This window comes from Chionomys nivalis, unplaced genomic scaffold (assembly GCF_950005125.1).
Source record: "Chionomys nivalis unplaced genomic scaffold, mChiNiv1.1 scaffold_143, whole genome shotgun sequence".
Lineage (NCBI taxonomy): Eukaryota > Metazoa > Chordata > Mammalia > Rodentia > Cricetidae > Chionomys > Chionomys nivalis.
Genome location: NW_026646928.1, coordinates 6,458 through 20,000, shown reverse-complemented (window position 1 = coordinate 20,000; position 13,543 = coordinate 6,458). Strand labels below are relative to the sequence as shown.

Genomic DNA, 13,543 nt, shown 5'->3' with positions numbered 1-13,543 from the left:
CGCCGGCGTCACGACACGCTCTCTTGTCCCGCGTGGTTCCTCCCCGGACTCGGAGCGAGGAGGCGCGGGCCGCAGTGGGCGACACAAACGCTCGGGTTTCCCCCCCCAAAGACGGGACGCGGCGAGGGGCACCCGGCCGAAGCTACGCGCATCGGGAGGTCAGGGCGTGCTGGGGCGACCAGGCGGGCCGACGGGAGACCCCAAGCACGCCCGCTCATCGGATCGCTAGAGAAGGCACTTTTTTCTCACTGAGGGCGGGCGGGACGGACCCGGCCCGACGAGCCTCCGGCCGCGGCAGCGCAAGAGCCGGGGGAGCGACACACACACCGCTCGATGATCTCGAGCGCAGCGAGGCGGGGGGGCCTGCGGTATCGGCAAGGCTCTTACTTCCTTTCCGGGGCGCGTTCTTGAGCGTTCGCGGACACAGGGGACCGGACCGAGAGAAAACATAATGCACAAAGCGGTCCCCCGAGAGCCAGGCCTGCCTCTCCAGGAACACCCACCGGGTCTAACACCAGGCGGGGAGGCATTCTCGTCAATCGACAGACCACCCACCTTTAACGGTGAGAAGAAAAAAGGCCGGCCGCGACCGCTCAACACCACACAGCGCTCACAGCCTACGGGAGAAGGCAGCGCACGGTGGGCCGCTCGCCCGACGTCCTCCGCTCACGGAGGGGAACCTCAGAGAGCCTCTTACCGCTTCGCCTCGACCCCCTTCATCATCGGGGTCATCTTAACCCAACGAGAGCACACCTCGCAGAGGAACACCGCTAAAGGCCGGACCGCGCACAGGAGGCACACACGTCAGAGAACCGGGAAACGCCGCCGCCGCTCAGAACCGGGCACCTCTGAAGATCGGCCTGGAACGCTCCAGGAGCACCAACGAGGATGGCAAGCAAGACGCGCGCACGCGAGCCCGCTCGGGAGGGACACACGTGACGCGGCACATCAGCCGACCCTCCCCCGGCTCGGAGGGAGGAGGGCTAAACAGACCACACACGGTGGGCAGAGTGAAACGCGCGACGGGGGGAACAGAGCCCCCCCGGCGCGCCTCACAGGAACCCCCACGAACCACAGCGAGCAGTGCGGAGGGGCTTTCACAGGGCTCAGGCCGGATAACCGCACCCCTGCCTTCCACACACCACCGGTAAAAGGTGGGGAGGAGAGACGAGGGGCCCGCTGGCAGAACGAGAAGAGCGGCCGCCATTCGCCATGAATGTCCGTCCCTCGCCTGGCGCGGCTTAGGCCTCCGGCCCGAATGAACACAGAGCGAGGGCACCACATCGATCGACAAAGCAGAACCGGGAAGAAACGAGCGAGAGAGCACCAACACATGCCACCAAAAAAAAAAAAAAAAAAAAAAAATTGAAAAAAAAAATTGAAAAAAAAAAAAAAGGAAAACCCTTCACACCTCCACAACCAAAAAAAACAGCGGTGGGGTCCACGGGGAAATCCAAAAAAAAAATGTGCACTCGGGAGGCACATAAGGCAGCAGAAGGGTCAGACTGAGTAACCCTCCCCCCCCCCGCAAGGACTCATGGAGGCTCGGGAGCTCCACAACGAGGGAGGGGGAAAACAGTGCGCTCGGGAGGCACTGGGGAAGCAGAGGACCGGGGGACCCACCCAAGTCCATGGAGACTCGGGAGCTCCACGATCTGATCCCAAAAAAAAAAAAAAAAAAAAAAAGCAAGCACCGGGACGGTAAGGGAGAAGCATCGAGAGACAGTTCCCACCATCCAAACGGCACGGGCGACAGACCACAAAGCGGGGACGCCTGACACGCTTCACCACTGGCAAAAAAAAAGCAAGGAAGCCAGTCACCTCAGAAAGCCACTCGGGAAAGCACGCACGGGCCCAGTCCCAAAAGGCAGCGAGAAACCCGGGGACAGCAGGCTGGGCTAGGCGGGAGAAAAAGCACCCAGCGAGCGAGGCTCAGAAGAGAGACCGCCACCTAGCGTCCTTTAATGTCACCCAATTAAAGGACAGCGTGTCAGCACCTATCTGCAGGTACAATAAGGACAGATAGTAACCATTAGAAGAATGACAACAGGTCCGGGGAGTCATTCACAGACCACACAGAACTCCTGAAAGTGAGGCTGGGTGAAATGTCCCAAAAATGTCCCCATAAACAAGAGAACCGACCCTCAAAGGAACAACTGGTCGACCTCATAACCATGACAGGACCGAGAGAGCGAGGTGGACATGCCAGAAAGCCGGGCGCCCAGCCTCCTCCCGGCCGAAGACCCTGCGACCAGCCGCTAGGGATGGAGACGGGCAAGAAGAAAAACTTGGGGGAAAAAAAAAAATAAAATCTCGAGTCCAAGAAACCGGGGACCAGTGAACAGGGAAGCCGGGACCACCACCTCCTCTCGGCCTCAGAATGGCAAGGCCCGCCGCTGAGGACCGAGGGTTCTGGCAAGAGGAAAAAAAAAAAAAATTCATAAAAAGCTCCGAGAGTCCGAACCAGGGAAGCGAGAAAGCCGGGACTACAGCCTCCTCTCGGCCTCAGGATGGCAAGGTCCGCCGCTGAGGACCGAGGGTTCTGGCAAGAGGAAAGAAAAAAAAAAATGCATAAAAAGCTCCGAGAGTCCGAACCAGGGAAGCGAGAAAGCCGGGACTACAGCCTCCTCTCGGCCTCAGGATGGCAAGGTCCGCCGCTGAGGACCGAGGGTTCTGGCAAGAGGGGGAAAGAATTAAAAAAAAAAAAAAAAAAAAAAAGTCCGAGACCCCAACGAGTCCGTGACAGGGCAGCGGGGAAGCCGGGATCAACCAACGCCTCCTCTCGGCCGAGGGTCGCCGGGTCCCAGGGCTCTTAGAAGAGAGTTTAAAAGGCAAGGGAAAAACAACTTTTAAAGCCGGGGTACTTCACCGATCCTGGGCCCGGGTAGACTCGACACCTAGCGGGGGTACGCCAACGACTTATGCCTTCTGGTCGACCCGCTCAAGTCTCCCAGCACCCTTCCCATCTGCTCCTTTCACTCGGTTCCAGCCCCAGCGCACCCATGGGTGACTCTTCCGGCACAACCTCCTACACAGAGACCGTTCCCAAGCACGACACCAACTCCGGGACACACCCGCCTGCCGGGCCGGGACTCTCGTCACTCTTTCCGCCTCACAAAAGCCATTTCGCCCCGTCCTCGTCAACGACCGAGGACCAGGAGCGTTGCACAAAAAAGGCCACCGCTAGGTGGCGCCCGACAACCGACCGACATACATCGCTCGCTCGCCCGCTCGCTCGGCCGCGGCGTCTTCACCTTCTCTGGCGTTACAGCGTCCTCCCACGCTCACGCCCGGAGGCGACACGGGCCCACAACAGGACAGGGAACCCCCCTGTCGGTTCCCCCACCCACCCCCGAACGCGGGCCGGCCTGGACATTCGGGGCGACGAAAACGAAAGTACGACCGAGACCACAGGCAGCTGGGAAAACAGGCGAATCAATCGCTCACGGGAAACAAAGAGCGTGTCTGACCGTTCATCGGTGACAGGACTAGGTGGGGGGCCAGGGGCTTCTGCCACAATTAGGCCATGGTGAGAGGGAGGGAGGGAGGGAGGGAGGGAGGGAGGGAGGGAGGGAGGGAGGGAAGGGAGGAAGGAAGGAGGCAAGGATCAGAGCAGTGAATATACAGGTGCACAGTCCTTACACCAATATTGACTGCAGATAGAAAATAAGAGGAAGAAAAAAAACACACACACACACAGAATGTCACCAAAGGGACAGCCTGGTCTATAAAAGTGAGTTCCAGGAGAGCCAGGGCTATTACATGAAATTGCCTGAGTTCAGATCAACAATTTCTCAACTCCAACAACGATGTTTACAGGAAAGGCAACAGATGTGTACATCAAGGAAAGCCAGTGGAGCCGTAGGCACACCCTTCACACACTTTGAAACTTCTCTGTTGCAAGGTCACAGAGTTAGGAAAGGATCTTGATCTTGAACTTTCCTTAATAGTAAGTCTGTGTGTGTATCACACTCAAGCCAAGTGCCCTCAGAGCTCATGGAAGACAAAACAGAGCTCTAGACTAAGAGAGACGGGGGGCGGGGGGGGGGGTATATTCACTCAAGAAAATGAAAGCAAAACCCTACACAAACCTTGGCACACAGTAAAATCAGTCCTATGAGGAAATTTGTAGCTCTAATTGCCTACTTTTTAAAAAAACTTCTAACCGGGTAATGGTGGTACATGCCTTTAATTCCAGCACTCGGTCTGGTCTCCAAGAGCTAGTTCCAGGACTGACTCAATTAGAGAGAACTAGAGAGAAACCCTGTCACAAACAAACAAACAAAAGAATAAAGTATTACATAAATCAATAGATGCATACAAAGATGGAAGAATAGATGGATAGATAGAGAGACAGACAGACAGACCCACACTCCATCTTCTGTCTTCTGAAGGTACCAGGCTCTCTCACAGGGGTCAGGCAGAAACGCAGGCAGTGTATGTGTGTGATATCAAGCAAGCCTATATGTGATATATAGGGTATGATAGGATAATGTCACTATGAAATTGGGGTAGGTCTCAGGAGCACAAGAACCCAAATCTGTGCTGTACTCCCTGTCACCAGAAGAGGGCACTAGATACCCACCATGTGGTTTCTGGACATTCCAGAAATTCCATCTCTCCAGTTCTCATTCTTTCATTGTTCCTCCTGCATGCCTGCATCGAGTGAGAGAGTGGGCACCGTTTCTGTTTCTCCCTGCTTCTCTGCGTGTCTGTGTCTGTCACGTCCTGCATAGCCAGAGTGCCCGCCACCTATGCCTGAGATAGATGTAGCCGGCAGCCCTGAGGCTGGGGGAGAAAGGGAGAGAGTGGGTCCCCTGGAGAGCCTTGGGCAGAGGCTCTGTGGATTCCCTGCAGGAGGCCTCACCGCCTCTGAGGAGCCCATGGGGGAGGGGGAAAGGGAAGGTCAACCATACAGTCCTGCCTGGCTTTTGCTTTGTTTTGGTTTTGGTTTTTGTTTTTATTTCCAGGTACAGCTGTGACCAGGTCTGAATCCAGGACAGACTCCAAAGCTAGAGAGAAATCCTGTCTCAGAAAACAAAAAAATAAATAAATACACTAATCAAGAAATGGATAGATAGATAGATAGATAGATAGATAGATAGATAGATAGCCAGACAGAGAGATGATAAAACACCTCCAAGATGAGGAAGACCAAGGCAGGCAGATCACTGTGAGTTTAAGGCTACCTTGTTCTGCAGAGTGATATTCAGGACAGGCAAAGTGACACAGAGAAACCCTGTTTTCAGAAAAAAAAAAAGATGGGGGCTGGAGAGATGGCTCTGTGGTTAAGAGTGCCGACTGCTCTTCCAGAGGACCCAGGTTCAATTCCTACCACCCACATGGCAGTTAACAGCTGTCTGTAACTCCAAGATCTGACACCCTCAGGTAGACATACATGCAGGTAAAACACCAATGCAAATAAAATAAAAATAAATAAATTATTAGGAAAATAAATATATAAAAAAGGTGTTTAGTGCATGCCTTTAATCCCAGCACTAGGAGGCAGAGGCAGATGGCTCTCTGTGAGTCTGAGGCCAGCCTTGTCTACAAAGTGAGTCCCAGGGCATACGAGGGTACACAACGAAACCCTATGTTGAAAAACAACAAATAAACAAACAAATAGAGAGATAATAGCAATAAAAATATTTGAGAGTTCAAGTAATTGACTCCGTCAACAATAATAGAATATAAAAATAAAAATATCAAATGCACTTGAACACATTGGCACAGGAGACCATTTCCTAAATAGAACCCCAGTAGCACAGACACTGAGAGAAACAGTTAATAACAACTGAGACCTCCTGAAACTGAAAAGCTTCTGTAAAGCAAAGAACACAGCCAACAAGACAAAATGACGGCCTACAGAATGGGAAAAGATCTTCACTAACCCCACATCAGACAGAGGTCTGGTCTCCAAAATACACAAAGCACTCAAGAAGTTGGTCATCAAAAGAACAAATAATCCAATTTAAAAAATGGAGTACAGACCTAAACAGAGAATTCTCAACAGAGGGATCTAAAATGGTTGAAAGACACTTAAATGTTGGGTCGAGGGGTGGATCATGCAAAGATGAGAAACCACCAAGTTTAATAAACCAGAAGCAAACTTTATTCCAGAAACCAGATCCTAGGAAAACCAGAAGCAAACTTAAAAATAAAAAAATAAATAAATAAAAATCACCACGGGGCACAGAACCTTATCAGCTAGCTGAGACCACAGACAGAGTTTGGGCTTCTGACACTGTGGCAAAAGGCCAGTTTCTGAAACCAATTTTTATAGTAGGGGCATCAAGCATTAACTCTGAACAAAGGAATTTTTATGATCTTGCCCTGACCCGTGGGTCAGTCAACATTAGACCCTACAGAGGGGAGTGAGTTTTAACATCAATGGGTAACTAGGCAACTATCATGAAATATGTTTCAAAGTAGATTTCTTGACCGAATGCATGACAGTCCGGTATGAGATCATGGTTTTATGGTTTTATTTCATTTTGTCTGTGTGTGTGTGTGTGTGTGTGTGTGTGTGTGTGTGTGTGTGTCGTCTGTGTTCTCTGACTCTCTTGTACATTGAATTTAACTTCAGATTTTATTTGTTTTTCTCAGTGTGCCCATGTCTGTCCGTGTGTGTGTGTGTGTGTGTGTGTGTGTGTGTGTGTGTGTTCGCGTATGTGGGCGAGGATCACAATTCAAAACATTGCAGTGAAGGCCCTTTGTAGACAGCCCCCAGGACTACCTTCCTTTGTTCTTTTGTTTCTTCATTTTCATTCTATCTTTTTTTTCTTTCTTTCCTTCTTTCTTTCTTCTTTTTTCTTTCTTTCTTTCTTTTTTTTTGTATTTTTTTTTGTTGTTGTTGTTCAACGTGTATATGTTTTTATTTGGTACAGGGGTTTTTCTACACAACATGGGAATTCACTACCTAGATAGACCAGACCTGTCTCCATTTCAAGGTTCACCTGCCTCTGTCTCTTGGATGATAGAATAAAAGGTGTGAACCACAACAACCCTGCTTTGTTTTTAGTATGTTGTTCTATTCATTTCTTGTACACTTAGTTCAATTTTAATTTTAGTTTTGTTTTGTTTTGTTTTGTTTTTCGAGACAGGGTTTCCCTGCATAGCAGTCCTAGCTGATCTGGAACTAGCTCTTGTAGACCAGGCTGGCCTCAAACTCCCAGAGATTCACGTGCCTCTGCCTTCTGTGCGCTGGGAATAAAGGCATGTGCCACCACTGCCCAGCCATTTTCAAATTCTATTTAAATCTCTCGGTGTGCCTTTTGTATGTGGGGGAGACAGGGAAGGTGTCCTATTTCCAAACATTTTCATAACTGCACTTAGCACTGCACTCTTTTACATTTAATTTTACTTTTTTAAGAGTGTTTCCAGTTGTGTAGGACTTAGTTTAATTTCAATTTCTTAAAGAATTTTTTATGATTTATTTAACTTTAGATGTACAATGGGGTGAGGGTATCAGTTCATCCAGGAACTGGATTTACAATCACGTATGAGCTGCCATACGGGTGCTGGGACCTCTTCCTCAGAGCCACCAAGCCATCTCTCCAGGCCCTTAATTTTCTTTAAAAAATTATGTTTCTCTGGGTGTGCCTGTGTGTGTGCCTCTGTGTGTGTGTGTGTGTGTGTGTGTGTGTGTGTGTGTGTGCATGTGTGCGCGCACATGTATTTGTGGGGTGGCTTTTGAACTAACCAAGATGACTGGTTTCATATGTGGCAGAGAGGCAGGTGGATCTCTGGGAGTTTGAGGCCAGCCTGGTCGACAAGAGCTAGTTCCAAAGACAAGCTCCAAAGCAGCAGAGAAACCCTGCCTTGAAAATCAAAACAAAATCACAAACCAAAAAAATAAAACGCAAATTAAATGTGAAGAGAGAGAGAGAGAGAGAGAGAGAGAGAGAGAGAGAGAGAGAGAAGACATGTTGATTCATCGATTTACAGACAAGAAATAAGAAAAAACAAAACCATAATACAAAACCATAATGTTACCAAGATGACAGCCTGGTTTATATAATGAGTTAAAGGTATTATACAGAGAAACACTGCACCAAAAAGTAATAATGATAATAATAATAATAATAGAAGAAGAAAACAGAAAAAAAAAAACAAGGAAGGAAGGAAGGAAGGAAGGAAGGAAAAACATGTGTTTTCCTTTTTTTCTTTCTTTATCTCAGGTTATTTTATTTTAATTTATTTCTTTTAATTGCTGCAGCAGCAGCAGTATATTTTGGGCAGCTGCCTAGCTGGGTAATGGTGGCAGCACATTTCTTTATTCTCATTTCTCAGCCCTCAGAAATCAGGAGAGGCAGAGGCATGCAGATCACTGTGAATTTGAGGCTACCTTGTCCTGCAGTGTGAGTTTCAGGACAGGCAAAGCGACAGACACAGAGAAACCCTGTCTTGGGGGAAAAAGTGTATTTAATACAGGCCTTTAATTCCGGCACTAGGAGGCAGAGGTAGAGGCAGGGGCAGCTAGATCTCTATGAGTCTGAGGCCAGCGTTGTCTACAAAGTGAGTTCCAGGGCAAACACAGGGAACCTCTATGTAGAAAAACCACAAATAATAATAATAATAATAATAATAATAATAATAATAATAATAATAATCTAAGAGCTCAATTAATTGACTTCACCCACAATTCAAAAATTTAAAAATAAAAAAGAAGAGTGTGTCTGACTGATCAGTGAAAGGACTATGAGGGCCAAGGGGCTGCCACAATTATGGCTTGGTGAGAGGGAGGAACTGAGGGAGGGAGGGAGAGAGGGAGGGAGGCCTGCTTTCTTGGGGTTCTTTTTCAGTAGTTGTGTTTGTACAATCTACCCCATACCCCACTTCTCATACTAAATACCGAGTCTGAGAAAATTAAAACAGCCATGGAAAAATTCCCACTTGGATCTGTTCCTGCCCTGTAAAACAATAATCACAACAAAAATATCCATATCTAAGCAGACCAGTCAAGTTGTAGCCTCACCCTTTAAAGGTTCAGCAAGGAGTCCTAGCTGTTAGGAAGGGCTGGTGACCTTGAACTTTAATAGTCTCTTAAATCTGCCTTCTCACTTTTACCAGGTGCCCTCAGGGGACAGGAGTGGAGGCCAGGGCCCCTGCAACAGGAGATCTCCTAGATAACCTACAGGCTCTTAGGGTTCCTGGGCCTGCTTACAGAAAGACATGAGACACAGAGAAAACAATTTTTTATTTTTTTTGGTTTTCTGAGACAAGGATTCTCTATAGCTTCGGCACCTGTCCTGGAACTGTTGATGACCAGGCTGGCCTCAAACTCACAGAGATCCTCCTGCCTCTGCCTGGCACAGAAAAAATTACAACAACCATGGAATAGTATGAAAAATTCTGACTTTGTTGTCATTTCCAGGAATACTGACATAGTGAATTATTTGGAACGTTTTCACTTCAGACAGAAAAAAACGAAAATGTCATTTTATTTATTTATTTATTTATTTATTTATTTATTTATTTATTTTTGGTTTTTTTGAGACAGGGTTTCTCTGTGGTTTTGGAGTCTGTCCTGGAACTAGCTCTTGTAGACCAGGCTGGTCTCGAACTCACAGAGATCCGCCTGCCTCTGCCTCCCAAGTGCTGGGATTAAAGGCGTGCGCCACCACCGCCCGGCTCTCCAGGCTCTTAATTTAAAAGTTTATTTATGTGTCTCTGGGTGTGCCTGTGCCTTTGTTTGGTTTGTGTGTGTGTTGTGTGTGGGGGTGTGGGGGTGTGGGTGGGGTGGCTTTAGACCTCACCAGACAAAGGCATTCAAGAGCACTGGCTCCATATTTAGCAGAAACAGGATCTCTGGGAGTTTTAGGCCATCCTGGTCTACAAGAAAGAAGCTAGTTCCAAGAACAGTCTCCAAAGAAGCAGAGAAACCCTGTCTCCTAAAGAAAAACACAAAACCAAACCAAAAGAGGGGGGAGGGGGGGAGGGAGGGAGAGAGAGAGAGAGAGAGAGAGAGAGAGAGAGAGAGAGAGAGAGAGGACAGCTAGGGCTGTTACACAGAGAAACCATGCCTCAAAAAATAATAAAAGAAGAAAAAAAAAAAAGCAAGAGAGCAAGAAAGCAAAAAAGCAAGCAAGCAAGCAAGAAAGAAAGCTAGAGAGAAACCCTGTCTCAGAAAGAAAACAAAAAAAAAATAAATAAACTAATAAATGAATGGATAGATAGATAAATAGATAGCCAGAGAGAGAGAGAGAGACAGAGAGATGAAAAAACGCCTCCAAGTCTGCAGATTGAGATTCAGGACAGGCAAAGTGACACAGAAAAACCCTGTTTTCAAAAAAAAAAGGGGGGGGGTGTTTAGTGTACGCCTTTAATCCTAGCACTAGAAGGCAGAGGCAGGTGTATCTCTGTGAGTCTGAGGCCAGTCTTGTCTACAAAGTGAATTCCAGGGCATACAAGGATACACAACGAAACCCCGTGTTGCAAAACCACAAATAAACAAACAGATAATAACAATAAAAATATTTGAGAGTTCAAATAATTGACTTCATCCACAATAAAAAAAATATAAAAATAAAAATATCAAATGCATTTGAACGCATCGTCTCAGGAGACCGCTTCCTAAATCTAACTCCAGTAGCACAGACTCTGAGAGGAACAAAATTAATCAATGAGACCACCTGAAACTGAAAAGTTTCTTCTGTAAAGCAAAGGGCATGGCCAACAAGACAAAACGACAGCCTACAGGATGGGAAAAGATCTTCACTAACCCCACATCAGACAGAGGTCTCATCTCCAAAATATACAAAGAACTCAAGACATTGGTCATCTCAAGAACAAATAATCCAATTCACAAAATGGAGGTACAGACCTAAACAGAGAACTCTCAACCGAGGAATCTAAAACGGCTGAAAGACACTTAAGGAAATGTTCAACATCCTTAGTCATCAGAGAAATGTAAATCAAAACAGCTCTGAGATTCCACTTTATACCTGTAAGAATGGTCAAGATCAAAAACACTGATGACAACTTATGCTGGAGAGGATGTGGGGAAAAGGGAACATTCCTGCATTGCTGGTGGGAAGGCAAGCTGGTACAGCCACCCTTTGGATGTCAGTGTGGCGATTTCTCAGAAAATTAGGAAACAACCTTCCTCAAGACCCAGCAATACCACTTTTAGGTATATATGTAAAGGATGCTCAATTGTGCCACAAGGACATGGGCTCAACTACGTTCATAGCAGCATTGTTTGTCGTAGCCAGAACCTGGAAACAGCCTAAATGCCCTCTGACTGGAGAATGGATGAGGAAAAGGTGGTACACTTACACAACGGAGTACTTACTACACAGCAGAAAAGAATAATGACACCTTGAATTTTGCAGGCAAATGGATGAAGCTAGGAAACATCATTTTGAGGGAAGTAACCCAGACCCTAAAAGACAATTATCACATATACTCACTCATAAGTGATTTTTAAACATAAGGGGAAAAAAAGCTCACAAATCACAATCCCAGAGAACCTAGACAACAATGAGGACCCTAAGAGAGACATACATAGATCTAAAATACATGAGTAGTAGAAAAAGACAAGATCTCCTGAGAGCATGGGAACCTTGGGAGAGGGTTGAAGGGGAGGGGAGAGGCAGGGAAGGGAGCAGAGAAAAATGTAGAGCTTAACAAAAATAAATAAAAGAAACAAATAAAGGCGGGTGGTGGTGGTGGTGGTGGTGGTGGTGGTGGTGGTGGTGGTGGTGGTGGTGGTGGTGGTACATTCCTTTAATCCCAGCACTTGGGAGGCAAAGGCAGGTGGATCCTTGTGAATTTGAGGCCAGCCTGGTCTACAAGGGTTAGTTCCAGCACAGGCTCCAAAGCTACAGAGAAACCCTGTCTTGAAGAACCAAAAACAAATAAATAAATATATAGGCATGGATTAATAAAAATCAAATGCAAACTAAGTAGAAATAAATACTTTCAGTATGCCATTCAAGAATTAGGGAAACCTTTATCCCAGGACTTGGGAGACACAGGCAGAAGGACATCTGTGAGTTAAACTCCAGACTCATCTACCAAGTGAGATCACAAGACTCGTGCACTGTCTCGTAGGTCCTAAACGCCCATGGTCCAGTTTCTAGGACCAAGGAGACAGTTTATAATGTTTCTTTCTTCTTTCCTTCCTTCCTTCCTTTTTTTTTTGGGGGGGGGGGGAGTATTTGGTTGAACTTTTATACATTTTTTTTTAATTTGAGATGGGGGCCTCTCTATAAAGCCTGAGAATTCACAGAGGTCCACCTGCCTCTGTCTCTTGGATGATAGAATAAAAGATGTGCACCACAATAACCAGGCTCAGTTTCTTATACATTTAGTTTAATTTCAAATTTTGTTTGTATCTCTTGGTCTGCACCAAGTGTGTCCCTGTTGAGGGGTGGGACACAGGGAAGGTGTCCTATTTTAGAACATTTTATTTTACTTTTATTTGAGACAGTCTTTCCAGTTGTGTAGAACTTATTTTAGTTTCATATTTTTAAAGAATTTTTTATGATTTATTTAACTTTATTTTATGTGCAGTGGTGTGAAACTGGATTTACTATCACTTATGAGCCTGCTGCCATGTGGGGCTTAGGTCTCAGGAGCACAAGAACTCAAATCTCTGCTGTACTCCCTGTCACCAGAAGAGGGCACTAGATACCCACCATGTGGTTTCTGGACATTCCAGAAATTCCATCTCTCCAGTTCTCATTCTTTCATTGTTCTTCCTGCATGCCTGCATCGAGTGAGAGAGTGGGCAACGTTTTTCCCTGCTTCTCTGCGTGTCTGTGTCTGTCACGTCCTGCATAGCCAGAGTGCCCGCCACCTATGCCTGAGATAGATGTAGCCGGCAGGGAGAGAGTGGGTCCCCTGGAGAGCCTTGGGCAGAGGCTCTGTGGATTCCCTGCAGGAGGCCTCACCGCCTCTGAGGAGCCCATGGGGGAGGGGGAAAGGGAAGGTCAACCATACAGTCCTGCCTGGCTTTTGCTTTGTTTTGGTTTTGGTTTTTGTTTTTATTTCCAGGTACAGCTGTGACCAGGTCTGAATCCAGGACAGACTCCAAAGCTAGAGAGAAATCCTGTCTCAGAAAACAAAAAAATAAATAAATAAACTAATCAAGAAATGGATAGATAGATAGATAGATAGATAGATAGATAGATAGATAGATAGCCAGACAGAGAGATGAAAAAACACCTCCAAGATCAGGGAGACCAAGGCAGGCAGATCACTATGAGTTTTAAGGCTACGTTGTTCTGCAGATTGAGACGTTGCAGGACAGGCAAAGTGACACAGAGAAAGAAACCCTGTTTTCAAAAAAAAAAAAAAAAGTGGGGGCTGAAGAGATGGCTCTGTGGTTAAGAGTGCCGACTGCTCTTCCAGAGGACCCAGGTTCAATTCCTACCACCCACATGGCAGTTAACAGCTGTCTGTAACTCCAAGATCTGACACCCTCAGGTAGACATACATGCAGGCAAAACACCAATGCAAATAAAATAAAAATAAATAAATTATTAGGAAAATAAATATATAAAAAAGGTGTTTAGTGCATGCCTTTAATCCCAGC

The 13,543-nt window shown here is 46.8% G+C and overlaps 1 protein-coding gene across 1 annotated transcript in view; it reads left to right on the top strand.

Moving 5' to 3' along the window:
* LOC130869159 (collagen alpha-1(I) chain-like) overlaps positions 1 to 452 on the top strand; it is a 4,898-nt gene extending 4,446 nt beyond the window's left edge. The window contains exon 2 of the mRNA XM_057761211.1: positions 1 to 452. This exon is cut by the window's left edge and continues 1,412 nt beyond it. Within this exon, the coding sequence (XP_057617194.1) occupies positions 1 to 452 (452 nt within the window).
* Positions 453 to 13,543: the final 13,091 nt, after the last annotated feature.